This window comes from Coffea eugenioides, chromosome 1 (genome assembly GCF_003713205.1).
Source record: "Coffea eugenioides isolate CCC68of chromosome 1, Ceug_1.0, whole genome shotgun sequence".
Lineage (NCBI taxonomy): Eukaryota > Viridiplantae > Streptophyta > Magnoliopsida > Gentianales > Rubiaceae > Coffea > Coffea eugenioides.
This window is the reverse complement of record NC_040035.1, coordinates 47,882,198-47,907,960: the sequence shown is the minus strand read 5'-3', so window position 1 is coordinate 47,907,960 and position 25,763 is coordinate 47,882,198. Positions and strand designations below refer to the sequence as shown.

The 25,763-nt window shown below is 37.5% G+C and overlaps 3 protein-coding genes across 8 annotated transcripts; 2 read left to right on the top strand and 1 right to left on the bottom strand.

Moving 5' to 3' along the window:
• Nucleotides 1-4,118: 4,118 nt before the first annotated feature.
• On the top strand, nucleotides 4,119-11,489 carry LOC113762913 (transcription factor EMB1444). 6 transcript variants are annotated; one of them, XM_027306590.1, is made up of 12 exons: nucleotides 4,119-5,061; nucleotides 5,680-5,841; nucleotides 6,157-6,241; nucleotides 6,366-6,407; nucleotides 7,620-7,679; nucleotides 7,855-7,977; nucleotides 8,060-8,186; nucleotides 8,295-9,205; nucleotides 9,292-9,393; nucleotides 10,517-10,657; nucleotides 10,767-10,892; nucleotides 11,057-11,489. In XM_027306590.1, the coding sequence occupies exons 1-12, from the start codon at nucleotides 4,967-4,969 to the stop codon at nucleotides 11,150-11,152; spliced, it is 2,070 nt and encodes a 689-aa protein (XP_027162391.1). In that variant the 5' UTR covers nucleotides 4,119-4,966; the 3' UTR covers nucleotides 11,153-11,489. The 6 variants fall into 6 exon arrangements, with proteins under 6 accessions (XP_027162391.1, XP_027162358.1, XP_027162382.1 ...); XM_027306557.1 differs by having other exon boundaries at nucleotides 7,861-7,977; nucleotides 8,060-9,205; XM_027306581.1 differs by having other exon boundaries at nucleotides 8,060-9,205; nucleotides 10,767-10,860; nucleotides 11,063-11,489.
• Nucleotides 11,490-18,740: 7,251 nt separating this feature from the next.
• LOC113779816 (1-aminocyclopropane-1-carboxylate oxidase homolog 1-like) lies at nucleotides 18,741-20,865 on the bottom strand. Its single transcript, XM_027325550.1, has 3 exons — nucleotides 20,118-20,865; nucleotides 19,280-19,601; nucleotides 18,741-19,200 (listed from the first exon to the last, which is right to left on the bottom strand). Exons 1-3 carry the CDS (start codon nucleotides 20,684-20,686, stop codon nucleotides 18,949-18,951), a joined length of 1,143 nt encoding a protein of 380 aa, XP_027181351.1. The 5' UTR covers nucleotides 20,687-20,865; the 3' UTR covers nucleotides 18,741-18,948.
• A 545-nt stretch (nucleotides 20,866-21,410) lies between these two features.
• LOC113773305 (sn1-specific diacylglycerol lipase beta) lies at nucleotides 21,411-25,338 on the top strand. Its single transcript, XM_027317951.1, has 8 exons — nucleotides 21,411-21,660; nucleotides 21,798-22,121; nucleotides 22,621-22,820; nucleotides 22,965-23,315; nucleotides 23,410-23,610; nucleotides 23,736-23,806; nucleotides 24,016-24,155; nucleotides 24,905-25,338. Exons 1-8 carry the CDS (start codon nucleotides 21,618-21,620, stop codon nucleotides 25,252-25,254), a joined length of 1,680 nt encoding a protein of 559 aa, XP_027173752.1. The 5' UTR covers nucleotides 21,411-21,617; the 3' UTR covers nucleotides 25,255-25,338.
• The last annotated feature ends 425 nt before the right edge of the window (nucleotides 25,339-25,763 follow it).

The window sequence follows — 25,763 nt, the reverse complement described above, 5'->3', positions numbered from 1 at the left end:
ATCCTTAAAAATAGCAATTCGAACAAACTCTGTTAATTAACGTAAATGAATAGTCATACACCGTTCATGTTTTGACTAGGAAATTGTTTCGAGGAAATTAGTCAAATTAATTACTAGACTACCACGATTATTGTCACTTCCACTCATCACACTCCCTAGAAATTCGCTCCAGCTGTCAATCCGGGGAACCTTAGGCTTTCTTTGGAAAGCAATTTTTCAAAAAAAGAAAAAAAAAATTGTTGTGTTTTTCATGATCACATTTTTCAATTAATTTTTTACTATTTCACATGTATTGAATCGTTATAGTAATTTTTCTATAAAAAAAAATCTATAAAAATACAATCCAAACAAAGCTGGTACCAATAGTAGTTAATGATGGTCAGCTAAGACGAATACAAGCTGATTGTTACCACGAAATATGGCTCTGACGAGGGTCAGCCCTCTTCAAACATATCCGACAAATTGAATCTTTAGCGTTAAAGAAGCAACAAATTTGGTGATAAATTCAAAAACATGGTATCCTTTCACTTTTTGCTTGCATTGTCCTATTTTTGTCTCGTTCTTCTTTATCGCCGGTAAATTTATCTTATCAGCACCTTTTTTGTGGTTAAAAATTGGAGGAAAAATGATTAGAAATTGATTACCGTAATCCCCCCAGATATTACTGTTGCGGTGAGTCTGAGTCATGAAATGGCAAGGAATAATTAATGTTGAGTAGGTCTGGTACAAGACAAGAAGAATAAATAAACAAATGTCATGAGAATTCATCATGTCAGTCCCAAAAAAAGAAAAAAAAAGAAAAAGAAAGAACACTTGGGAAATGTTTACATCGAGATTGGTCAGGCGGCTGAGAGGCCCCAGACCAATCATAACTTTGGACTGCCACTCAATGGCCATTGGCTGGTAAATACTGGCAATTAATTTTTCCACTTGGAAACCATGAAATGGAGGCCACAATACGGAGACACCAATGGCAATTGAGGTGTGTAGGTGTCACTACTTTTAGCAGTAAAAATCATTGATCGAAAGAGCCTTCAATTGGGGAGGGTAAGTTCATGGCATCAAAAAGCGAGGATTGGTAGATGATGGGAGGATAAGAAGCATTTTCTTCCAAATGGAATCATATTGTTTGCCACATTGGTAGACTATCCCAAAACTCAAAAGGTCCCTCTCATTATTCCTCACAATCATACATGGTACTGCCATAAACCACCTTCGTACCCACCTCCATTTAACATTCTTCAAATTTTCACGACTGCTAATTTTCAAAATTCATCCGTTACATCAAATCATAATTTTTGTGTATTTTTTTTTTGTCGAAACGATAGATGTCCTATAACCTAATCTAACCTAGTCTAGGGGGAAGGGGAGGGGGTTCGATGTGAGTACAGACTCCATCGATGAAGGTCAATTAAGACCGCCACAAATTGTGGCAAATTTAAGGGAGGCAGGGATTGAACTCCTGACCTCCAGCATCACCTTTAATGGTAATGACCACTGGACCAAATGGCCAGTGGCTTAATAATTTTTGTGTATAGTTTGGTAGTTTTTGCTTTTATAAATAAACATGGTTACAAAGTATGTCTAAGAAATTAAAGGCCCATGTGATAATATTATAATTTGTCACACAACAAGTAATCAAGGAAAAGATTGAGTCAGTGGAACTTGTACTGGTAGACATTTTAGAACCTTTTCCAAAAGTTGAGAATATCAGTATATAGATTGCTGCAAAAAAAAAAAATTATCCCTTGGAATAAAAGGAAAAAACATCTGTATGGGAAAATAAAATTTTCTGGTCAAGCCCAAGAATTCATACTTTGCTTTTCCAATGTAGCATTGAACATCAAGATTTGGCATCAACAATCTCATGTTATAATGTCTATCTATGAAAATTTTAGAGACTTGTCTGCCTACTTTTAGACACAACAAAAGAGAAGGGGAAACAAAGAGTGGACAAAACTCTTTTTTTTTTTTTAATAAGAGGGAAGGGATGTGATTTAAAAAGTAAGAAAGAAAATTTGAATTCAAGATTTCTACTTTTTGATATTTTAATCTTAACCACTCAGAGAATGAATGGAACTTGATTATTGATACCCAAATATATTTTTCCTCTTAGATGTCTAATGCATAGCCTGTTTAGACTCATGTATACACCACAGAATAAAATTTAAAAAAGTAACAGCAAAGAATATAATTAAGGGATAATTTCAAAAACCTCTCTGGAAGTTTCCGACAGTTTCACTTGGCACTCTCAAACTTTAAAAAATCTTACTTACCTTAAACTTTTTGTATCATTTATAATCCACTTTAAAATATAATATTAAAAAATACATTTTGAGAGAGTAAATATGATATCATTCCAAATTTGCCCTTTTGTTGTTTTATTTTTTTATTACAAATAATGTGAGTACATTAATAACAAATGAAAAATAAAAATAAAAAGTATGAAGATTTATTTTGATTGGACAAAATATAGCATATTTGTATTGTTTTGAAGCTAGTGCAATGAGGTATTATTATGGTTGTAAATTATTGCAAGTTATTCTTAAGAGTATTGTAAATCATTCATAATTTTGAGCAACTTAATATTTTGTGTCCAAAGTAATGATGCAAAAACTATTAAAGAGTTTTTTCATCTTGTTATTAACTTTTTAATTTTTGTTAAAAAATAATATCGAACAATTTACAAAAAAAAAATAAAGAGGTAAATTTTGTATGTTATGACAATTAAGAAATCCCAAGAGAAGGGGCAATTTGGGATGAAATTGTATTCTTTATCCCAAAATGAAATTTTTAATATTATATTTTGAAATGGGTTTTAAATGTTACAAAAAGTTTAAAGTAGGAAAGGCAAGTGGGATGTGGGTTAATCACATTTTATCCCCTTAAAAGATACCCCATTTCTCAGTTTACCCCCTAACCTTTAATTTTGCTCACTTAACCCCCTTTAGGACAAAATTGCCCTTGCATTATTTTGACTTTTCATTTACCTTGTTTTCCTTTCTTTTATTTCTTTTTCTCTTTCTTCTTTATTTAATTCTTCCTCTTTCCCACAAAAATCTTTACCTTAATGATTGAAATTAAAAAAGAGGAATTGCAGAAATCTATCTTCTCCTTAAAAAATTAAAAAAAATATTCAAATCACTTTCCTAAAATATAATTTTTTTAGCCTTTCAATTCTTTTAATTTTGGGTTTTCCTCTTTCCTTTATAGTTTCTTATTTTATTCTCAAGAAAATATCTTAAGATGAAATTGTGACCTGATTAATAATCATCAATTGAAATTTGTGACACGTGGCATCATACAAAAAATCAAAATTAGTTTTTGATGTCTTTTAAACCTTCACCCAGAAATATGCAATTATAAACTCAAAACAAAAATTTTCGTTGAAATGGAATTTCTATTGGGAAGGATGAAAGAGAGAAGAAAGAGAAAAAGAAATAAAAGAAAGGAAAACAATTTCATCTTATGATATTTTCTTGAAAATAAAATGAGAAACTAGAAAGGAAAGAGGAAAACCCAAAATTAAAAGAATTGAAAGGCTAAAAAAATTGTATTTTAGGAAAGTGATTTGAATATTTTTTTAATCATTTAAGAAGAAAATAGATCTTTGCAATTCCTCTTTTTAAATTTCAATCATTAAGGTGAAATTTTTTGTGAGAAAGAGGAAGAATTAAATAAAGAAGAAAGAGAAAAAGAAACAAAAGAAAGGAAAAGAAGGTAAATAAAAAGTCAAAGTAATACAAGGGCAATTTTGTCCTAAAGGGGGTTAAGTGAGCAAAATTAAAGGTTAGGGGGTAAACTGAGAAATGGGGTATTCTTTAAAGGGATAAAATGTGATTAACCCGTGGGATGTTTTTAAAATTTGAGGGTATCAAGTGAAACTGTTAAAAACCTCAGGGGAGTTTTCTGAAATTATTCCTATGATTAATTCAGATCTATACATTTTGACATGTTTAGGGGATATAATGGTCATTTAATATATCTTTAGGCAAGGAAAAAGCAAGGAGGTGCGTACTGCGCATCCTGCGCAGCCTATACAGAGTTTGCGGTGCAAAAAGTCTTGTGCAGCGTATAAAAGGGAAAGCTTCAAACTGAAATCGAATAGCCCGTGGCGAGCCCTCTGTTTCAAGTTTCAACTCCGTTCCTCTTTCTCAATCTTGTTTATCTTCTTTTTCAAGCGGCTTTGTTTGGCCCTTGTTTCTTAGTCTACACACTCTAGGTGCTTTAGAAAATCTGGAAATGGCGGTGAATGCTATAGTTAAACGCAGAAGGTACTCTTCCCAAAAAGCCTACTGTTGAAATCCCAATTGCAGGAACGAAAAACAAAAAGACAACAGAGAAGGCCAATGATTGGAACTCTTTTCTACTCTGAAAAATCAGTTCTTGGTTACTGAGAATCAATTAGATTATCATTTTCAGAAAAAAAAGTTTAAGTCTTTCTTGCACTGCTGCTGCTTTTTGGCTATATGGGATTCAGCTGAGTTCAACGTTTTTTTCTCTTTCCGTGATTGATTTATATTCATGGACAGTTTTGCTGAAATTTTTGCTGGATTGCAAGTGCCAATTTTCTTGACTGATACTCCTGGTTTGGTTGATTTTTTGTGATATTGAGTGCTAAGTGGTGAGTAAATTTGGAGAAAGATTTTAAAGGTTCTTGTGGAAATTTTTGGAGTGGGGCTTGGTTGGTTGGGTAGTGAGGAGATGAGGAAGGGAGATAGTCTGCTCTTACCAACTGTGGGACCGCCAATAAAGCGGCGAGCAGGGTTGAGAAGGAAGCAAGCTGGCAGAGGATCTTACAGGGGGAGCTAGGGTTTAGGCAAGGAGAAGTTTGGGTTTTGTGTTCTGGATTTTTGTATTGCTTGGTTCATTTGCGAGAGAGCTTTAGGGTTGGTTCTTGAGAGAGAGAAGGGGGAGGGGGGACGGGCCAGGTGTCTTAGGAATTTTGCTTGAATTGGATAAAGAGATGGGGAGCAAATTACATCGAGCACTCAGGTGTCTGTGTTCAAATACTGGGTGGAACTATGCTGTTTTCTGGAAGCTCAACCATCGAGCACGAATGTAAGTCTTCTCTAGTGCTTTCGTTGTGCCAAGTGTCCTGTTGAAGGGCAATTTAGTCGTTCTTCATTGTCTTGATGATTTAGCTGAAGGAATAGATGCAGTACCTTCATTTAGTAGTTTAGTTAACTTCGCGGACTCATTGGCATGCAGTCATGGCAAATTGTTGAATTTTGTATATCAGCTAGCAGCGTAGCACGCAAAAATATTTAATTATTTTGCTTGTGGTTTAGGGTTTTCTAGGCCTTTTGGAAGGTGATCTCATGCTTTCAATCCTAGTGTAGCAGCTGGATTTTTTGGTTTTTGCATTGGTTTAATGAGAATGATGGTCTTCTCCCTGGTTGTGACTTCTAGAGCTATTTTTCTTTTTGGCTATCCTCTTTTCTGGGTTCTTGACTTTTGTTATGACCTTGAGTGTCAACATTTGATTGGAGAGTTTTTTTCCTTGCCTAAAGTTTAGATAATTTTGCAGCTATTGGTAAATTGGTATATAGTCTACCAGCAAAAAAGTTTTTGAAGTACGGGTTTTCTAGTTTTATGAGGGTGTAGAATTCAAAAATTTTTTGGTTATAAGTTATCCAAGTTCTTAACTCTTTTGCTGTCATATTGAATCTTATGCAGGATGCTGACTTGGGAGGATGCCTACTACGATGGTGAAGATTACCCCAGGAAAATGTGTCCAAGTAACTTTGTAGGTAACTTGCAGGATAGGCATTGTTCACATGATCCTCTTCAGATAGCTTTGGCAAAGATGTCTTACCATGTCTATTTCCTGGGGGAAGGGTATGAAATGTGAAAACTTGCCTTATTATTCTCGTCTTTTCTATGGAATTCTTTGGTTTTGCATGTAGAAGATGGCTGTAGTGTGACTTGGTTTGTGAGTTCAGCTTTGATTTTGGGAAAACTGTCCTGAAAATTGTTGCTTGACTTGTTTCTATTTTGCTTGCCCAATGTATTTGCAACAATAATCTGTAACAACTTTGAAATCAGAAACTTTGTTTGTTTGGTAATGGTTACGAACTCAACATTTTGAAGTTGCTGTAACTCTTACCTGCCTGCTTCCTCGAATCTGCAAGTAAAAGCAATTCTCATTGGCAGGATTGTAGGGCAGGTTGCTGTTACGGGTAAGCATCTATGGGTTTCTTCTGATCAACATGTAGCCCATCCTAGTTCCCCATATGAGGTGAGGCACATTTGTTTCATCTTTCAATGTACTTTTTTTTTTATATCACTGGATATAAAAATTTATATATTTAATTTGTCTGTCGTTATTCATTCAATATTCCTTTTTGCTTTGGTGGTTACAGCACTGTGATGGATGGCAAACTCAGTTTTCAGCTGGAATCAAGGTAAGCCATACTCACCCTCTGAGTTGATATCTACTTTTTGGATTACCTCGAGACCAACAAATTGCACGAGGAAACAGAAAAAACTATAGTAGGACAAGCTGACTACAATGTTAGTCGCTGTTTATCCTGGTTTTGTTCAGGTGGTAATGTTGAGTTACTTGACAGCCTTGCTATGATTATGTCTACAGATAATGCCTACATTACTAGCTTTTGACAATTAGTGAGTTTAATAGCAGTTCCTTATTCAGACTATGATCCCAAAAGATGTAATCACTAATATACATGTAAGTAAAAAAGTGAAAATAAACCTCAAAGCATCAAAGGGGAACAGAATGTAGGAGTTTTCCACTAGTGTAGAACATGATATGTTATGAAATTTGAACCGAGCTTGCGGTATCAGGTTACATTGTGTGCTAAGACATTTTATGAAAGGTTTTTAGTCTGAGCTTAAAACATGCATCTCAACAGTTAAAGACATGCTTTCGTGCTTAGATCGCTCTTCAGTGTGTTTCTGGGTCTCTGAAACCACTGGGACACGTGTCTTATCATATATCTCCAAAAGTGGGGGATGACGGCCTTATGCACTCTGGTAAATATGAAGTTTGAATGCTTGGCTGAAAACATGTTTTGCTAACTCTCCTCCCTGTCCACCCCCCCCCCCCCCTTTGAAGAACCCCAATCATGCAATGCAACCAACAATGAAGAAGAAAACGGGGAGTGAAAAAAATAAAGAAAGGACAGTGATCAAAAACCATCTTGAAATGGAGAAACCACTTGGATGTCAATTCAATTCAAACTCGTGAACTTTCTTCCAGCTATAAGTAGAAACATCTTGTTCAGTAGTTGTTTGTATTAGGCATCACACGTTATATCATTCCATACTTGTATTTATTAACATTAGATGTGTCCTTCATCCGTTGTTCCTTAGTTAAAGTTCTGGACTCACAGTCACAGCTATGTTGTCCACCTGACTCAGTAAATATAATCCGTCTAGCTATGGTCACAACTAAGTCCAGCTGTTATATAGAATTGGGAGTTTTTCCATTTAACTGCATTTAGTGTTATATTTGATTTAATTATCAATAAAATTCTTTTGCCCCTTTTGAGGTCCTTCCTGTTAAGTTGGTTTATTCACCTCCATAAGATTCAGCTAATTTCTCATAGTGCATGATTTGCTTTGACTGTTGTCTTCTATTTTTGGGTGTCTTGTAGACCATTGCTGTTGTTGCTGTTGTTCCCCATGGAGTTGTACAGCTTGGCTCTTTAGATAAAGTAAGATAACTTATAACTATTAACACTCGCTAATCCTTCGCAATAAATTGCACTAAATGCTCTCTAATTTCCTTAAAACTTTCTAGCAGGAAACAATAGGGTAAGATTACACATTCAAAGTCATAGGCAGTTGACTAGTGCCTTAATTAACCTTTTTTCTCTTTCCATTTGAGAGGTGCAGATTGTTGAAGACCTGACAACAGTCAACCATGTAAGAAATGTCTTTTTTGAGCTCCAAGGTTCATTGGCAGATCACACTCCTTATGCAATATCCAGCAGCATGGGGAGTTCCTGTCAGGTACACATTTCTCCATCCTGTCCATTTACTGCCATGAGTGTATATGAGTATGATTCATCTGATAGTGTTAATTCTTTGCCAGTCAGATATAACAACGACAACTTTGAGCTCAGGGATACATCATGATTGCTTACAGCAGCTAGATACGAGTTTTGACAAAGATGGGATAAAATCTTGGTGTTCTGGATATTCATCCAATGAAAAAGATGGTTATTATCCTTGTAACCTATTAATGCCTGGAGTCTATCAAAATAAAATGGTTGAAATGGTTAATAAACATGAAGGACCAGAAAACTCAGTACCAGAGTTTGATGTAGGTGAAGGTTTACGAATACCAATTTCTGGAGATGCCTGTGTGGAGCAGCTGAACCTTGAAAACTTGAGAGCAACTGGTGACATCAACCATGATTTGCAAAGCAGCGGGTTTGGTGATTTGGCTCAGAGTTCAGAAAAAAGAGTTGCTTTACATACCAATAACTTTTCTGGCAAAAATAGTCTATGTAATGTTGTTCCCTCTGCTGAGGATTCGGTCAAGGAGATGGCATATCTTCCTTCAGAAACCTTGGACTCCAAAGCTTGTAGTGATGAAAGAGGGATGTCTTGGTTCGACAATATTCAATATGCTGACATGCCTAAAGATTGTACAAATAGAATGGACATGCCTTTCAGGTTTTGTGGTGGCTACGAGCTTTATGAAGCATTGGGACCTGCTTTTCAGGAACAGCACTGCCATTTCGAATGGGACGCAGAAAAAATTGAATTTGGCATGTCCATCGAGATGTCAGAGGTGACGGGAAATAGCAGCCTGGTAAGTGCAAACTCTGGCACAGAGCATCTTCTGGATGCAGTGGTTGCAAATATTCAAAAGATTGAGAGCAGCAAAAATGAGAAGCCATGCGTTAAGTCTGAGCTACTTTTGAATCCTGAAAATATGTCAGAACCTTGTATGAGTGACATGGGCTCTATAAGTTCAGCAGGTTATTCTTTCAGTCGGGATACACTAAACAGTTTCAACTCCTCGGTTGCAAGTGGTGTTCACTATTCTAAAGGCATTTCATCAACTAGCTGCAGTAGAGGTAGTGATACTTTGGAGAGGCCACAAGAATCCACTAAGATACAGAAGAAGAGGGCCAGGCCTGGTGAGAGTTGCAGACCTAGGCCAAGGGATCGACAATTGATTCAAGATCGAATCAAGGAGTTGCGAGAGCTTGTACCTAATGGATCTAAGGTAACTTTCAAGCCTCATTATTCCTATTTATTATGCTGGTCTTTTTCCATTTTATATTTGCTGAAAATTGCTGGATTGCAAAACAGTGCAGTATTGATTCACTTCTGGAGCGAACTATCAAGCACATGATTTTCATGCAAAGCATCACCAAGCATGCAGAAAAGCTTAATAAGTGCACTGGATCAAAGGTAACATGCCTTTTATGATACTTCCTGGTATCCTATTCTTTCGATTTACCTTGTGGTTGTCATCTGTGAACAAAGATACTTAGTTAGCCATGTCTTATGTGAAGAAAATACTTTCTTTTCTTTCTTTTCAAGGGCTGGCTTATTTTCTTGAAGATCTTTTCGTATTTACTATGATTGTGGTTGTTTTTTGAGAAATGGGGGTAGGATGAGTAGGAAAAAAAGAAAAGTGATGCAGTGCATGTGAACTACGAACTTTTCTTGAATTTGTGCATGGAGTATTACATTAATTAGTTATCATCTGCCTAAGGACATTGACTTCTTTGAGTTCTTCCGAATTTTGGACCTGTGATGAAAAGAGAAATCATTGGTTTTCAAAATCTGGATGATGTTCTGCATGAAAGTATCGAATACTATACAGTGCTGGAATTCCATAAAACTTTTGATAATATGAGCTTCACCAATTGGTAATCATGTTATTCATCTGTCTCTAAGAAACAAAGATTCTTCCCGAATTGTAGTATGCTTTCCTAATTTCTTATACCATTTTCCCTTGAGTGTCTCTTGATGATGTCTGGAGGCACTCTGGATGTGGGACAAAGCTGGATATTAATGACTTGATATCATTATGCTCCTATTGATAAAGTTGCAGAACTGAGGTGCACATTCTCAATCATGGGATAGGAGTCTTTGACATGTACATGATGATAAACTGTCTGAAAGATTACCTTTTTCAGAGACTTAATGGTGATTCTCTTACGTAATTACGCCTACATAGGGAATGTTACTGATGTAAAAGTTATCTTTCAACGTTAACTGTGATGGGAACGAGTTATTTCTTCAAAAATAAATAGGTCAATTTGACTTTGATAGTCAAGGCCAATAATTACAACATGTAGACCTATAGGAGAAAGTTGATATGCTTGACTCAGCAAATGTCTAATCAGTTGATAGAGAATTTTATTAGTGATTAAATTTTTGGCACGTGTTGTGTGACGTAAAATTGGATGGACGTTTGGCTGTTCGTCATTTGCAGGGTTCTTTTTCTTTTTTTTGGAGGGAGGGGGGGGGTTGGGTTCTCAATTATGTGTAATTGGATTATCTTGTTGCATTGTTGATTTTGTAGTTGATGGAAAATGAACCAAGAATTGGAAGATCATCCAGCCATGAGCAGGGTTCAAGCTGGGCAGTGGAAGTGGGAAGCAACCTCAAAGTTTGTCCAATAATCGTGGAAAATTTAAACATGAGTGGCCAAATGCTAATAGAGGTATAGATCTGGCCATTTCTATAATCCAGCTATTAGGGACAAGGAAGGTTAAGACACAGATGGGCTTCTTTTGCTGTCATATGATAATAATTTCTTGCGATTGTTGCAGATGCTCTGTGATGAATGTTGCCATTTTCTTGAGATAGGAGAAGCCATTTGTAGCATGGGACTTATAGTTCTGAAAGGTGTTACGGAAACCTACGGTGAGAAAACATGGATGCGTTTTGTTGTTGAGGTACAAAACTTTCTGGGATGAAACAAATATTCCTTGTATCTGACTTTAACAATATTAATATATATGTTGTTCTGAGACTCCATTTCTTTCCTGATTGAAGATCTGTTAATTGATGCTTTCTGTAATTGCCCGTTTCTTTTGTTTTTACAATCTTGACGTTGTAGGGGCAGAACAACAGAAACCTGCATCGGATGGACATCCTTTGGTCACTTATGCAGTTATTGCAACCCAAGACAAAGATTTCAGATGGTAAACTCTAGGTGATACACCATTGCAAGGACCTGGTGGACAGATCAGTGTCAGAAATTCCGTATTTAACTATTTTCTGCTGCTCCTCACAGTAGTAGGGATGTTCTCAAACAGGAGAATAGCTTCCTGGTGATTGGATATTTGATTGTGTGGAGATGATACCTTGTTCTTTCCTTTTCATTCACGATGTTACTGCAGTTAATTTGTGTGTCTAGGATGGTGTGATTCCCTGTATTGCGCTCGAATTGACCAGTTCTTGGTTTTTGATTTCCTTTGTTAGTGGCTTTGTGGAATTGGAAAAAGTACAAATCAGCGTCATGGTGAGAATCAAAAGTTTACTTGTGGTCATTGTTTCCCTTTTAATTCTGCCAAAGATAATTAAAAATTTCTCTTCAGCCTAAAATCCCGTTTAAATGGAAAAAAGCATGTACCACTGTGTAAGATTGCAAGCAAGAGGTGCCACTGAGGGTTATTTTGTCTGGCTAACGCCTATCCTAGTGGAAATTTGACAAAAAAATTGGCCGACCCTTCATTAGTCTGTATGTATTCAAACAACAACGAGTGAAGTTTCGGACTATAAGTTTTCTGGCTGAAGGCGAAGAACTTTCGGTCGAAGTACTAGTCGGGAATCGGCGTGCAATTTTTACGATTGGTCCTATTACGATAATGTCGTTACAAAAAAGGAAGAAATGTCCAGCACTAGTAGTGTAGAAAATATAATTACAAAATGACAGCCAATGTCATACAAATCACACTAATACTGGATGGTGATCGTTACTACTGTGGGGAAAATGGAAATTGATTTGGCCCCGTCCAACCGAATCAACTGGGACTTTTTTTTATAATCCTACTTAAAAGGACGCAATTTTCTCTCTTGTTTCTTCATCTAAAGTCGATCAAGCAAGTGATTCGTGTCAATTTTAGGGTCAGTTATGGAGGAGGTCCTCCATGATTTAGCCAAAGAAGTTAGAGAATTTCAAGAAACATGAGCTGGAGTTTAAAGGACTGGACTCTGGCACCGAAAACTGTTCATACACCAGCCTCAAGATCTGCCTACAGCATCACCTGCAACCCGGTCAAGAATATTATTGAATTTAAGGTCCCTGTGAATGATTGATCTCAGAGGCCTGGAATTTGGAAGACGCAAAGAGATTGTTGATGAAATCCGTGAAGCTGCGGAAACTCGGGGCTTCTTTCAAATGATCAATTTCCATGATGGCCCCCTCCACACTTACCTTACTTCAAGCGCTGACTCTGACAGCAGATAGCATCGGCCATTTGAGAGCAATCTATGTACGCCATAAGTGCAAGTTAAGTCGCATTATTTGATCCGTATTTGCAAACTAGGGAAAATTGCAGAAACCTCCCCTGAAACTACTGACAGTTGCACTGAGCTCCCCTCTAAGTTCTGAAATGGCAGATAGCACCCCTCAACAGGAACATTAAGTTGCAAAATCAGTCCAGGCAGCTTCAATTCCCATTAAAAAATTAGCTGTACAAGTGAGATAAAAAATTTGTTCCAAATTTGCCCTGATGTTGGTTGACAAGTAGTATTAACAAGGGAGGGGCTTTTTCATTAAGCACAAGGAAGTTCAGGGGGTATAAATGCAACAACATGCTTCCAGATGATGACCTGCAACAACTTCATTTGCTGAGAAACCAACGGCTACTTAACGGCTAATTGATGTAACTAAGGCACTAGCTTATAAACGATGGTTAGTAGCAAAATGAATACCAGAATCTGGACTCATGTATGCAGCAGCAATTTTCCAGCTCAAAACACAGCTTGCTTGATACTCAGTTTGGCAGTTTCAAGTCATATTGCAGAAATCAGAAAATGGCTTCTTCCAGCCACAGGAGAACATCATGGAACTCTCCTACATCCTTCACAATACAAAACAAATATTGCTGGTGCAATAGAAAGGCAACATTGAAGATTTCTGAGTCTGAAAACAACCCCAACAAATTATACTTTTTTTGTGCAAAATGCAAGTACTTCCAGTGGTATGAGGGTCCAGAAGAAGAAGAGGTTAACAATAGAAACTATGACACCAATTCAGTGCTACAATCGCACCTACAACAACAAAGGTCTATGGCTGTTAGAAGGGAAATGCCAATTGTTCTGACAAGTGCAGTGGCTATACTTTTCATCATCAATCTCATACTTGTTGCTGTTTATGTTTTCATCCATATTGTGAAGTCAATAGGCTGATGCTATCCAGAATGTACATTAGTGATGAAGTAGATATAGCTGCAGTTCGAATTTATATGTAAGACATAGGAGAGGAACAAGTTCCCTTCATCATGTATGCAGCAGCGTTTGTAGTTTACAATATAAATGGAAGCCAGAGTTCTGTTTATATCTACTGTCATCAATACAAAATCACTTGTTACCAACAATACAAAACAAAACAGTCACAGAAGCATACTTGTATTACAAGATTAATGCATTAATACAACAAGTCTGATCAGAATTCAGTAATTTGAAGTACTACAAAAGTGAAACACAACAGGCAAGTAATAGCAGAGCATGACTGAGCAATCCACAAAAAGTTCAAAACACCATCTGAACCATTAAATCACTTAGAACAGATGGTGAGGATTGCAATGTCATGAGAGGCAGAAACATGTCTAAAACTGCCACAGTAGAGTACAAAATAGCTCTGTTATGTACATAATTAATGGCATACTACTGAATTGATACTTTCAGCAGTAAGCATTCACTTGCCAAAACTATAGAGATAATATCAGAATTGCATACTAAAACTGCTATTGTTGCTAACATTTGTTGAGTGCAGTGTTGTAGCTGCATTGATGGATTCAGATGCAGGTGTAGCAACTTGAAATGTAGCAATTTGCTGATGACCAGCTTGTTCCACAATTTGAGTGATCTGAGCAGTATTTGAGTAGTTTCTCTTGCTGCTCCCTCCAGCAGATGCTCCAGTATTGCTTAAAGGTCTTCCTCTCTGTACAATCACACGTGTTGAACATTACACTCAAGCATTTTATTAAAGCATATCATAAAATGCACTCATTCAATTGCACCTTTTTCTTTGAAGTGGTTGCTGTGCTCTGATTCTGCACATGCACATTCACAGTTGCAGGTGCAGGTTGAGTTGAAGGAGAATGATTGCTGCCTTGGTTTGAGTATACAACTGGAACATTGCCAGAGACATGATCCTAGCAGTAAACATTGACAAGTAATATTAGTTTCGACAAGGCATGTGCTATAAATGTTACAATCAGAAGCTTAAATAAGTTAAAAAATCTTACCCAAAGAGTTGCTCCTAACAGGCCCGTGTTTGCAGTCCCTCTTCCTGGTTTGCCTCTTCTATAGCTCTGTTGTTAAGGAACAAGCTAATTGTAAGTAATGAATTGATATAAAATAATCACATTCAGTAGCAATTTCAGCACATATAACACTTGCTGGCCAGTAGTTCTATTGCCATTCTTCTTATTCTGGACAGGTGCTCCTTGACATGACCTCTTGTTGTGACCAAAAGAGCCACAGTTTCCACACTTGATGCAACAAAGTCTTTTTGGTTGTGACGCAGACTGTCCTTCATCATGTTCCCTTCTCCTTTTAGTCTTTGGTCTACCTGGAGCTCTTCTTAATGGAGGAGGTAGGACTGTTACAGGTGTAACATATGGCATAGGTGGCCACATTTTCTCATCAGGAATTGGATGAATCATACTTGAATATGTCTTTAAGTACTTATCTCTTGAGAACCAATGCTCACAGTAGGATTCCAGCTTTTCTCTCTTGTAGATAATCCCTAGTGCAGCATGTTTACAAGGAAGGCCTGAAATTTGAAATGCTCCACAATCACAAGTTTTAGCTGATAAATTGACTATGTAGGACCTGTTCATATCCCCCACTTCGAATACATCAGTAGAAGCCATAGTGAGTTCACATTGTCTTGATGCTTGTCCTATTTTTTGTAGTTTACCAAGCATCTTTGGTGTGATGGCAGTGGTGAGCATGCACCCTTTCTGATATCGCTTATGCATTTTCTTCATGAACTTCTTCCTCAACCCATCAACAAGTGTCAAGATAGGCTTCCCTCTTAGCTCACCTATCCATGCATTGAAGGACTCAGTGCAGTTATTTGTGACATGATCACATTTTAGTCCAGTATTGAAAGTATATATGCACCATGTTGTTTTAGGAATTTTGTCCAAGTATTTCCATGCTTCTATGTTTAACTCCTTTATGCTAGCCATGGCTTCATTATGTCCTGCAACATCAAAGCTTTTTGCTGCTCTCCAGAACAAGTTACTAAGCAGAATACCAGGAAATTGAGCTTTAAAATTACTGCAGATATGCCTACAGCAATGTCTTCCACTAGCAACATGCACTCTCTCTTCATAAGCTATATTCAAGCCCTGAAATGATCACCAAAACATGCAAACAAGTTACACTAAAAAATACAGAATCATTGACAAGTACATAACTATTCCAGAATCTGGATGCATAACAGAATCAGAATAATGTTCAAGGCCTGTTGTGAAGCTCACCTTTTGCCTGTCACTCATGAAGGTTAGAGGACCATGAAAACCATTTTCTGAAGTAAATGGCCCAAAAAACTCCTCAAAGTAATGAAAAAACCAACTCCAGGTTTCTTTATTTTCAGCTTCAGCCACAGCAAATGCAATAGGAAAAATGCTATTGTTAGCATCTAATGTGACTGCTGTGAGAAGCACACCACCATAAGCACCTTTTAAAAAACATCCATCAAAACCAACAAAAGGTCTACAGCCTTCAACAAATCCACTTCTTTGAGCTTTGAAACTAATAAACATTCTGAGAAATCTAGGCTCAACAAGAAGAGTAGGCCTATCATAATGTATTTTGCAGATACTTTGTGGGTTGTATTTCCTGATCAGCTCTGCATACTTTGGCAATTTGGCGTACGATTCAATGTGATTGCCTTCAATCTCATTTCTTGCTTTAGTTAGTGCTCTATACATCTGCCATTTGCTTGGATGCACACCATACTTAATCATCTCAGCTTCTACCCCTTTGGTGGACATGTTGGGGTGAATTCTCATGACTGGAACTAGTTTCTTGGCAATCCAGTCAGCTGTAGCTTCTGTGTTCTTCCTGTCCATCACACATGTGTGTTCACCTTGATAAGTCTTAATCATAAAGGTCATGGAATCTAAAACTGGTGATGCATGGATTCTCCATTTGCACCCTTCAACACCACAAACAGCAGTGACTCTGCTCTTCTCATTCTTCAGTCTCATAATTGGAAATCCTTTCTGAATTACATAGTCCTTTAAAGCTGCTCTAAATGCATCGACATTAGTAAATAGTTGACCTTTCTTAAACTCTATCTCTACTTTTGGGTTGTACGTCCACAGTTTTGATTTCAAAGCTTGTTGAACAGGGTCAGTTTCTTCTTCATTTTCAGAATAAGGAACTAAGGCACCCTCCTCATTGTCATCAAAATCAGAAAATGACATTTCAGATTCACCACTATCGCTATGAACATCTAAATCTTTCTCATTGTCACTATCCATGTTGCGCAGCCAGCTTGAATCAGAGCTGGAATCACTATATTCACCCTCAGAATCATCAATGGCAACAACACATACCTTGTCCTTTCCTTTTTCTCTTAAGTTCAAATCAGTGTTATGACCATTTTCATTTATCTGATTAGCTTTATAAGATGGAATAACATCCATATCCTGCACATGCACATTAATCATTCTTCCAGACTTATGCATTTCAAACATTTCACGTACACTATCATCATCTGTAATATCAAACATACGATCTGTCTTAGGAATCTGACACCTCATATGTATTAACTTATTCAGATGCCCAGGGACTTCACCGAACACCTTCTCAGCAACATCAAATAGTAGATTAAGGTAACAGTAACCAATTGGATCGATATTTGGATTTCTCACTTGTTTCTCCTCATAGTGAACAACCATATCATAAGTAGAAAAAAGAGCCATCCTAGGTTTCAAAAGTGACAGAAACTTAGCAATGTAAGTAGAAAATAGCAGACAACTGTATCTAGTTTAGACACTTATGTCTACACTGATGACTAGTCATGAACTCAAGACTATTGTAGCATTCACTGAGTTGATACAAGTCTTAAAAGATCGAAAAATAGATCATGATCAAAACATCCATTGATAAACATGTCTAAAATAACATGAATAGCAGAGTACAACAGCTCGTCTAAAACCAGCTACAATATCATCATATTTGGCATTGATCATTACTGACAATAACATCACATTTGTTTGTGATCATTAGTAACACATTCAACTCATGATGGAACAACAAACATGCATTCACTGCACTCAGTATTCAAAAACATGATCATACAAGAGCTAAAGTACAAATTTATTTACCTACTCCACTTCAGTTCTTGCAAATTAACTGCAGTTGATGCTCAAAATTGGTTCCTAGCTCACGGTCACATATGCTGTTTATCTCTCACGGACAATCAGCCTCCTATGAACTAAGCCAGAGTTCCAATTTTCTTCTCTTATGTTTCCTTCTCTCAATGGTCAGAATTTTATCTGCAAGGCACACTCTCTTATGCTGCAAGTAGGCAGCTTGTCACCTCAAGAGCAACTTGTAACAAATTGGCGCCAATTCATGGCGCCATCTTCCTCAGCAATTGCCGCCCTGTTCTTGCCTCTAAAACTAGCCTCACACTAAAGCATACCCTTAATCAAAGCTGGACGGAGACTGCAACTTGAGTTAGTTAGTTAGTTAGTTAATTAAGAAGTTAATTAACTAATTAGATAATTAGTTAAGCATCTAAAGTTAATTAGTTATTTATGTCAACAGATAATTAGTTAATTAATTAATTAGATTATTAGATTATTTAGTTATTTAGTTAAACTATGCATAAATAGTTAATTTAGTGTAAACTACAATTATCAAAATGACAAACGTTTTACTAGGTTTAAGTCATCACATTCTTTGGTAAAATTAAATTTTAGTGAGGGTATTTTAGTAAATTGACCATGAAGAATGTATTAAATTGTGTCCGTCTTTTTTTAGGGAGGTGATTGCTATTTTAAACTTCATAGGGGAGGTCAATGCTATTACCATAAAACTCAGGGGAGGTTTCTGCAATTATCCCTTGCAAACTATGTAGGCTAGTCAAGTCGCATTGTTGATCTACACTTTGTTTAAACATACAAAACAGTTCTATGAAAAAATGATCTATCAGATAGTTTAAGATCGACCACATCACATTTGGGCTCGACCCCTAATTTCTTGTCTGTAGAAAGTGCAAGCATTCATAGCCTCGTTATGTCCACACATGTAGAACAACACTGCTTCTAACTTCCCCTGGCTCTTGAGGTCTATGCTTCTGTGTTCCATCATCATCACGCGTTTGACTGCCACAAAATTTGAAGATTTAAATTTGCACTAAACCATCGATCAAGACTGAGATTTAAAGCCTTTTGAAGGCCTGGTTTTATCATCTGAGCAGGTCATGTTTTCATCCTGCCAACGCTCTAAATTAGCAGCTACAGAATCACTGTTTCAGATTTCGAATCCAAATTAGACTTTCTTTTGCAGATTTTAGCATTAGCAGCTTAAGCAAGAAGTTCACATGTAGTGCCTTACTGAGTCTTGTTCAATTTTAACCATAGCATTAGTTCCTTACTCTTTCAGTAGAAAAAAAAAAAAAAATCCACATTCTACAAGTACAGAGTTCATCACCGCTGGCGAAATTTAGAACTGGAAGCAGGGCATGCATGCAGCACTTTCATCTAGCTTGTCAGCAATCAACATCACAGATCACTGGCTGCTAAATATTGATCAAAGCTTGAATAGTGCCAGAGTTGAAGTCCGGTGCCTCACATTTTTCTGGTATGCAGTAGTGTATTCCATGTTACTAACTTCCCCGTATAAAGGTGGGTTGGTTTCGGACAGAAGCTCCTTTATTGGTCCGTATGGCTTAAACAGATGACTGGAACTGGGGAAGAAGAAGCATGCTGTTGATACTCTTGAACCAACACACCTAGCCAATACTCTGTGCTCTGCACTCTTGAACTTGTCATTGGTAATAAGCTGTGGAAAACACAGCATTGAAAAACAAATTAGTTGGAATGCTAATAAGTTGATAAAAACGAGTTTCTTCTATAAATACCTGCATCAGATCCCCAATATTTGCAAGTAGAGCTCCTGGAACTGGGAGCACATTGACCCACTGATCTTGATGAAACACTTGGAGACCACCTTTGTCATCCTGCACTACAATAGTCAAAAATGTCGTATCCGAGTGCTTTAATAGGCCTAAGGTCAGGTTTGGCTCAGGGCAGGGTGGGTAATAGAGGCAAGACAGGTGCTCGCTTTCCATACATTCAATTCTTGCCAGATGATCGCTGCTTAGTCCTAAAGCCTCTGATAACAATTCAGATAACACATCCCTCAACTTGATCATATGCTTCATGTACTCAGAGACTTCCTTTCTGCAATGGAAGTTATATGAGAGATTCAGGATAAGGAAGCTCAAGCATGTACATATCCTGTTATTGTGCATCTTTAAAGTACGTTTGCTGACTAAAGAAATACTCTAAAAGCAAAATAGCCCGGTTAAAAAAGGATTTCTCGGCCCTGATCAGTAGACTGGAAAGCTAAAATGTGCGCAGGAAAAGTGCCACACCTTCATCATTTCACTTGATTGTTTGGCATCAACTTGGTTATATGATCTCGTCAAAAAGGAAAAAAAAAAAAAAAAGGTCCTAGTATAACGAGGGTTATATATTTGGTCCACACTCCACAGTAGAGTGTGACCCAGCTGAACATTTTTCTCCTGACCTGGAAAGATGAAGGTTCTATTGAACGTAAATGAACAAATAAAGATAACTGCAACAAGATATTTTACAATGCGGAGTACTAGAGCTACAAGAAGGTAGTCGACAAGAGTCTGTCTGCCAATAATAGAAGTACTGAACAAGAAATTTTAAGGAAAGCTTTTTACCTACCTGCAAACGAGGGGTAAAGCTTGAGAGTCCACAACACCATCCGGGAAATTGAAACCCAGAGCATCCCTCCAAGAGGCAACATGGTTTTCCTGAAAAGTTCCGTTGATGGTATAGAACCTGACGCTTTGGCGTCCATCTGCAGAATACAAATGCAGCTTGTCCTCTTTAGGTTGCTCGTGGAAGCGTCGAGTGGCTTCAAGTATCCCATCCATTACGCTGATGGGAACTCCATGACTCGTTATTCTGAAAAAACCCCAGGTCTCTGCTGCTCTACGAATCTCGTCCACGGCCTCCTTTCTTCTAGCACCGTCAGTTTCAATCCCTTGAAGATCAACGCACGGGATCTGCAGCAGCCCATCATTAATTCCATTAACATTGTTAACAGTACTAGTTGATAGCAGACTCTGCTGGGCTGCTGCAGCCGGGGATTGAATGAAGAACTTGGGAATCCTGGTCACACCAGAATCCACCAGCCCTTTCACGCCACCTCTGCTTTCTTCAAAAGCTTTCACTTCTTGAGCCCAGTCATGTCGAAGACTATCATCATCCTTGTTAATATGATGTTCCATGTTTCTTCTGCAAGATAATACAATTGCTTCTCTTTCTCTATCTCAGGCCAGTATACCAGTACTTGCCAGAATAGTATTAGTATATACAAATATGCTACACGCAGCTGCTGCGATGCTGAGGTACAGCCACCGCGCCACCATTTTATTAATTGAGACATGGCGGTCCAGAAGCAACTCTTTTCGGATCGGCCTTCATAAATTTAGAGGTTACCACTACTTTCTTTCCTTTTTCTTATTACTAATTGCCAGCTGCTACCGACTGACAAGCAACCTGCTCCTACCTACGGCCTTGATTTTTTTTTTTTTTTTTAAATATATAATATGCCTTGCAGCCTTGGTATGTTAAGACGTACATGGATTTGCTTGGATAGTAATTTATTTGTCAAATTTTATTTATTTGCATAATTAATATATTTTTTAATTATCTTTTTTTTTACATATATTATATTAAAAAAAATAAAAAATAAAAAGACTCTCCGAAGTAGCACACCTGACCTGGTATAAGAATGGGCGATGGGCCCATTGAACAATTTCCTTTGGCCCAAAACTATGGAACAGAGAAATCTTTTTCCATCAAGAACTAACAGTCCAAATATCTGACCCACGTAATCACCAGATATGGCCTGCGGCGAACACAGCCCAAACCATGTAATCTCGTCCCCGCTTTAGTCGGCCTCCCCTCCGTCTCTCTGTTTAGTGTACCTCCTTTCCTTCCCTGCCGCGACTACGAGTGGAGACTGGTGCACTTTTTCCTCCTCCTAAGTCCTAACACAATCTGATCTGGTGGCTGGAGTACCACTTCTTTAATAATTTAACTGCACCGTTCGCCGCATAAAATGGGGAGTTCGGTGGTCGGTGGCTTACTGCCTATACATCCCATTCCTGTTCTGTAGCTTTGCGTTTTACTATCTATCAATACCAGCATTTGCCTATGGCTAAGAATCAGACACTCAAGCGCTTCCTTACCAACATAGGCACGTGAAAATTCAGCTCTTGTTAGCTTTCACTTAACTACTTCTGTATCACCTGTTTTTAGGTTTCCAAGCTTGTTTGGGCAAATGCCCTTTATCTGTATTTATCTTTTGATGAAGGCTTCTTTTTTTGAGTGCAGATTTTAGTATCGGATTGTTAAGGAAGCGAGAGTACCAGAAATTTGTATATAACGTTGTTAATCGATGCCAGTCACAATGGTCCAAGTCTGAAAAGGTGGAAAGGGATGATGTTTTCAAAGATTCTAAGGGCGGGCCAGAAGCACAGGTTCCTTTGAAAACTAATAATGTTAATTACCCAGATTATGAACCTCGTTTTAGCAAATACACCTCAGATGAAGATGATTTCGTTACGAATACTAATAACAAGTGGAAGCTTGAACTTGCTTGGCTCACTAAAACTCTTGAACCTGCACTTCAGCTCTGTAGATGGGCTTTGCCAACAGGTTTTATTTTTTAATTTTAATTTACTTCTTTTCTTTTCTTTTTTAACTTTTGTTCATTGATATTTCTTGTAATGTTTGATAGATGCTTTGAAAGCTACGCCATTCTGCAAAATGGCGAATTACGACTGTATTTGACTTATTCCTAGGCTGAATGATAGCTTGATTCATTTTGCTTCCAAGTGTATGTGTTACCCTGTCACAGAATTCAGCTTTCCCTGGCCTAAAGTTAGATACTGTTTGGTTGGGACTTGGGAAGTATGTGTTTTGTTGTCAGCTTTCAGTTTTGGAACCACAAATTTCAACATTATGCTCCTTTTTTTATTTTCTTTTTCTTTTTCTGTGAGTAGATTAAAAATAGAAAAAGAACAGAAAAAAAATATTCTACCTATGGAAATGGTTTTTTACGTTAATAAAATCATCATCTTTATGGTTAAGAAGAGCTTGTTGTGGAATCTTTGAGTGCTTACCTTTTTAGACTAATTTGATACTGATATCGCAGCCTCTGGAAACGGGGATAGAGTCCCTCCTACGAATAGGTCCTTTGCAGAGATTATTGCCAGCATCCAAAGGAGTAAGATTGGACTTCAGGATTGGAGTCTCAGTGATCTTACTATAGGATTGTATCTCATATATCTTCAGCAAGCATCAACAAATAAAGTTGAGGATGTCAAGGGCGAGCAAATCTCCTCAGAATCAATAGTAATGATCAAAAGTCTTAAACTTTTACAGTTATCTGTCGTCATAAAGTTACGCTGAGAAATAATGGATTTGAAGAGATTTTCCTTTCTTTTTGTTTCTGTTATGTTTTTCAAATTCTTATTACCTTAGTGTTCCTTATTTTAGGTTCATGATCTCATATACCACATGGAACTAGCAAAAGGAGCCTACAAGGATAACCCTAGCATTCTAGCGAAGATTAGCATGCTCAGAGAAAGCAATGTTGTAAAATTTGTGAAGAACTCTGGTGTCTTGAGGCCTGGGTATTACATAGGTGTTGATATGAAAAGGAAAAATGTAATTCTTGGCATACGTGGAACTCACACCGTGTATGACCTCATTACCGACATTATTACTTCAAGCCATGAAGAAATTACATTTGAGGGCTATTCAACACACTTTGGGACGGCTGAGGCTGCTCGATGGTTTCTTCGGCATGAGTTGGGAACCATAAGGAAGTGTCTGCAGGAACATGAGGTGCTGCATTTTCACATCTTCTATGGCACATTTGTCTTTATCTTATGTTTTATGTGCTTTTGTAACTCTACTTGGGGGACTGATTTATCTACAGGGATTTAGGTTAAGGCTTATTGGTCATTCTCTAGGGGCTGCAACAGCTTCTTTGCTGGCGATAATGCTTCGCAAACAGTCAATTAAGGAGCTTGGTTTTGATCCTCAAATTGTTTCAGCCGTTGGGTTTGCTACTCCACCTTGTGTCTCAAAGGAACTGGCTGAAAGTTGCTCCAACTATGTTACAACAGTTATGATGCAGGTTATCAACAAAATTCTGCTTTCGTGTTCACTTTTCACTAGATTTTGCACCTGGACATGCTTCTTGTTGATTTTTCTATTTGTGTCACATTTTGGTTGCTTCTAATATCCTTTTTTCCATCACAGGATGATATCATCCCAAGGTTAAGTGTCTCTTCTTTAACAAGATTGAGAAATGAAATTCTTCAAACTGATTGGTGAGAGAATAACCCATTGGGACCTCATATAACTCTTGAAGAGTCCTATATTGGCTCAGTTGTTGAAAATTCTATTCTCAAATATCTGTTTATGCGTACGTGTGCGCGCACTATTTGGTCATTTTTCTTATCTATAATATTAGTTAATGAGAAATTCTGCGCTTTTTTGTGATGTTTTGTCATTGAAATTCTTAATGTTTTCTTGACAGGGTGACTGTTTTTGAGAAGGAAGACTGGAAAAGAATAGTAGAACTTGTTACAAATGCAAAGCAGGTTGTGTCTTCTGTGCAGGATGTCGCTCGGAAGTTGGCTGATTATGCCAAGTTGAGAGGGCAGACTAAATTTTCTGGTATGTTTCTCTTGACAAGGGTGCATGAAATGCCTAGATATAAAAATTTGATCTACTACACTAAGAGGGTAGTATTGCTGCTTTTCCTGTCAAGTTTGGAGAAGTTAGAATATTGGCAGTGCGAATTCTGGTTCCAATCGTCTGTTAAAACTAATTGCAACTTCTTGACATTCCAATAATTTGCTTGTCAGGACACTTTGGATTAGATATTGAGGTAATGACGTTTCTAGCATGTAAGGGCAACCGTGACTTTGAAAATTATGATGGGTTACAGAATGCGATCCAATTTACTATCTGCAGGTATATGAAACAGGAAAACTATTGGGACACCATCTAGAATGGACTAATTTACTCTTGCAGGAAGCCCTGAATTTACTTGTGATATTTCAAAGTAATTGAAAAAGAAGACTGGACATATCAAGAATAATTTTGCTCTCACAGGAAGCCCTAAATTTACTCATGATATTTCAAAATAATTGAAAAAGGAGACTGGACATATCAAGAAGGTTGACTGATATGTACTTCTTTGCTATCCCAAATGTGGGTTTTTGTGTGTGACTGATGGTTTTCTCATCAAAGCATGTGTTCCTCATTATGGAATTCACGTAAGGGTTGTATGTTCCAGGACATGCAGAATTTGACAAATGTTTGAAATTATAATGGCTATTACTTGTGTGTGGTGTGAGATCTTGTCAAAGGGACTATTTTTGGTTACGAAGTCTTGTTGATAATTTACAAAAACTGTGCAGAAATCCCTCCCAGAAGGGAAGGGCTAATGGGGGGCCCTAGCATTTCTTCGACTTCAATTTCAGCTGATCCAGCTAAAACTCTTTCTGAGGAAGAAATATCGTGCTCAATGCCCGAGGAATTATATGTACCTGGCACCCTTTACTATTTGAAGAGGAATGTTGTCTGTCAAAGGAATGGCAAAAGTGAGGAATTTTTTACGCTGTGGAAGAGGAATCCTGGTGAACATTTGCGGAAGATACTGCTCTCAAGCAATTTAATTTCAGACCATAAATGTGATAGCCATATTTATGCCTTGAGAGATGTACTCAAAGGTTTGCCTGGGTCACATGATGACAGGCTTTTCCAATGAATAAAATTTTGGTTCGTCGGTAAAGCTGTACAGAAGTTATTTTTGGTCCGAGGGATCAATTTTGAATATTTTCAGTTTCACTCACCTGTAATGTCGAATTAGTGCAGTTTCACTTTATCGAATAAAAGTAAAATGTTTTATAGCGAAAACTTTGATCAAATCTGCAGCAGGGAAAGAGACCTTGGTCGAAGAGGGAACTTATTCTGACGCTCAAACGGGCTTAATTCTCTCTTGACCTTTTTCTAACAGAAGTTAGAAATTCGGCTTTTATAAACTTAATTCCCTGAAGAAACCTCAAAAGCCAGCTCAAACGGGCTTAATTAGGTGTTGCTTCTTTTCAATTCTCCACTCAAAAGCATAAGTTTCCCTCGAATAATCCAAAAAAATCAGGGAGCGACAGGCAGAAGACACTGAACAAGTTTGTTCCCAGTTAATTTTGAGTTTTACTTTCATAAAATATGTTGTTCCAATGCTTTGTTGTCTAGCCTGAGAGTGCAATCAACTCAAGT

Bases quoted from the DNA above. Each gene is read 5' to 3' on its own strand.
- LOC113762913 (XM_027306550.1), top strand. From the start codon at position 4,967: ATGGGGAGCAAATTACATCGAGCACTCAGGTGTCTGTGTTCAAATACT. The intron at 7,680-7,854 runs GTAAGATAACTT...TCCATTTGAGAG, and splicing joins AGCTTGGCTCTTTAGATAAA to GTGCAGATTGTTGAAGACCT. The intron at 9,394-10,516 runs GTAACATGCCTT...TTGATTTTGTAG, and splicing joins ATAAGTGCACTGGATCAAAG to TTGATGGAAAATGAACCAAG.
- LOC113779816 (XM_027325550.1), bottom strand. From the start codon at position 20,686: ATGGAACATCATATTAACAAGGATGATGATAGTCTTCGACATGACTGG. The intron at 19,602-20,117 runs GTAGGTAAAAAG...CTTCCATTGCAG, and splicing joins GCTTTACCCCTCGTTTGCAG to AAAGGAAGTCTCTGAGTACA. The intron at 19,201-19,279 runs GTATTTATAGAA...TGTTTTCCACAG, and splicing joins ATATTGGGGATCTGATGCAG to CTTATTACCAATGACAAGTT.
- LOC113773305 (XM_027317951.1), top strand. From the start codon at position 21,618: ATGGCTAAGAATCAGACACTCAAGCGCTTCCTTACCAACATAG. The intron at 21,661-21,797 runs GCACGTGAAAAT...TTTTGAGTGCAG, and splicing joins GCGCTTCCTTACCAACATAG to ATTTTAGTATCGGATTGTTA. The intron at 23,807-24,015 runs GTGAGAGAATAA...TTTTCTTGACAG, and splicing joins GAAATTCTTCAAACTGATTG to GGTGACTGTTTTTGAGAAGG.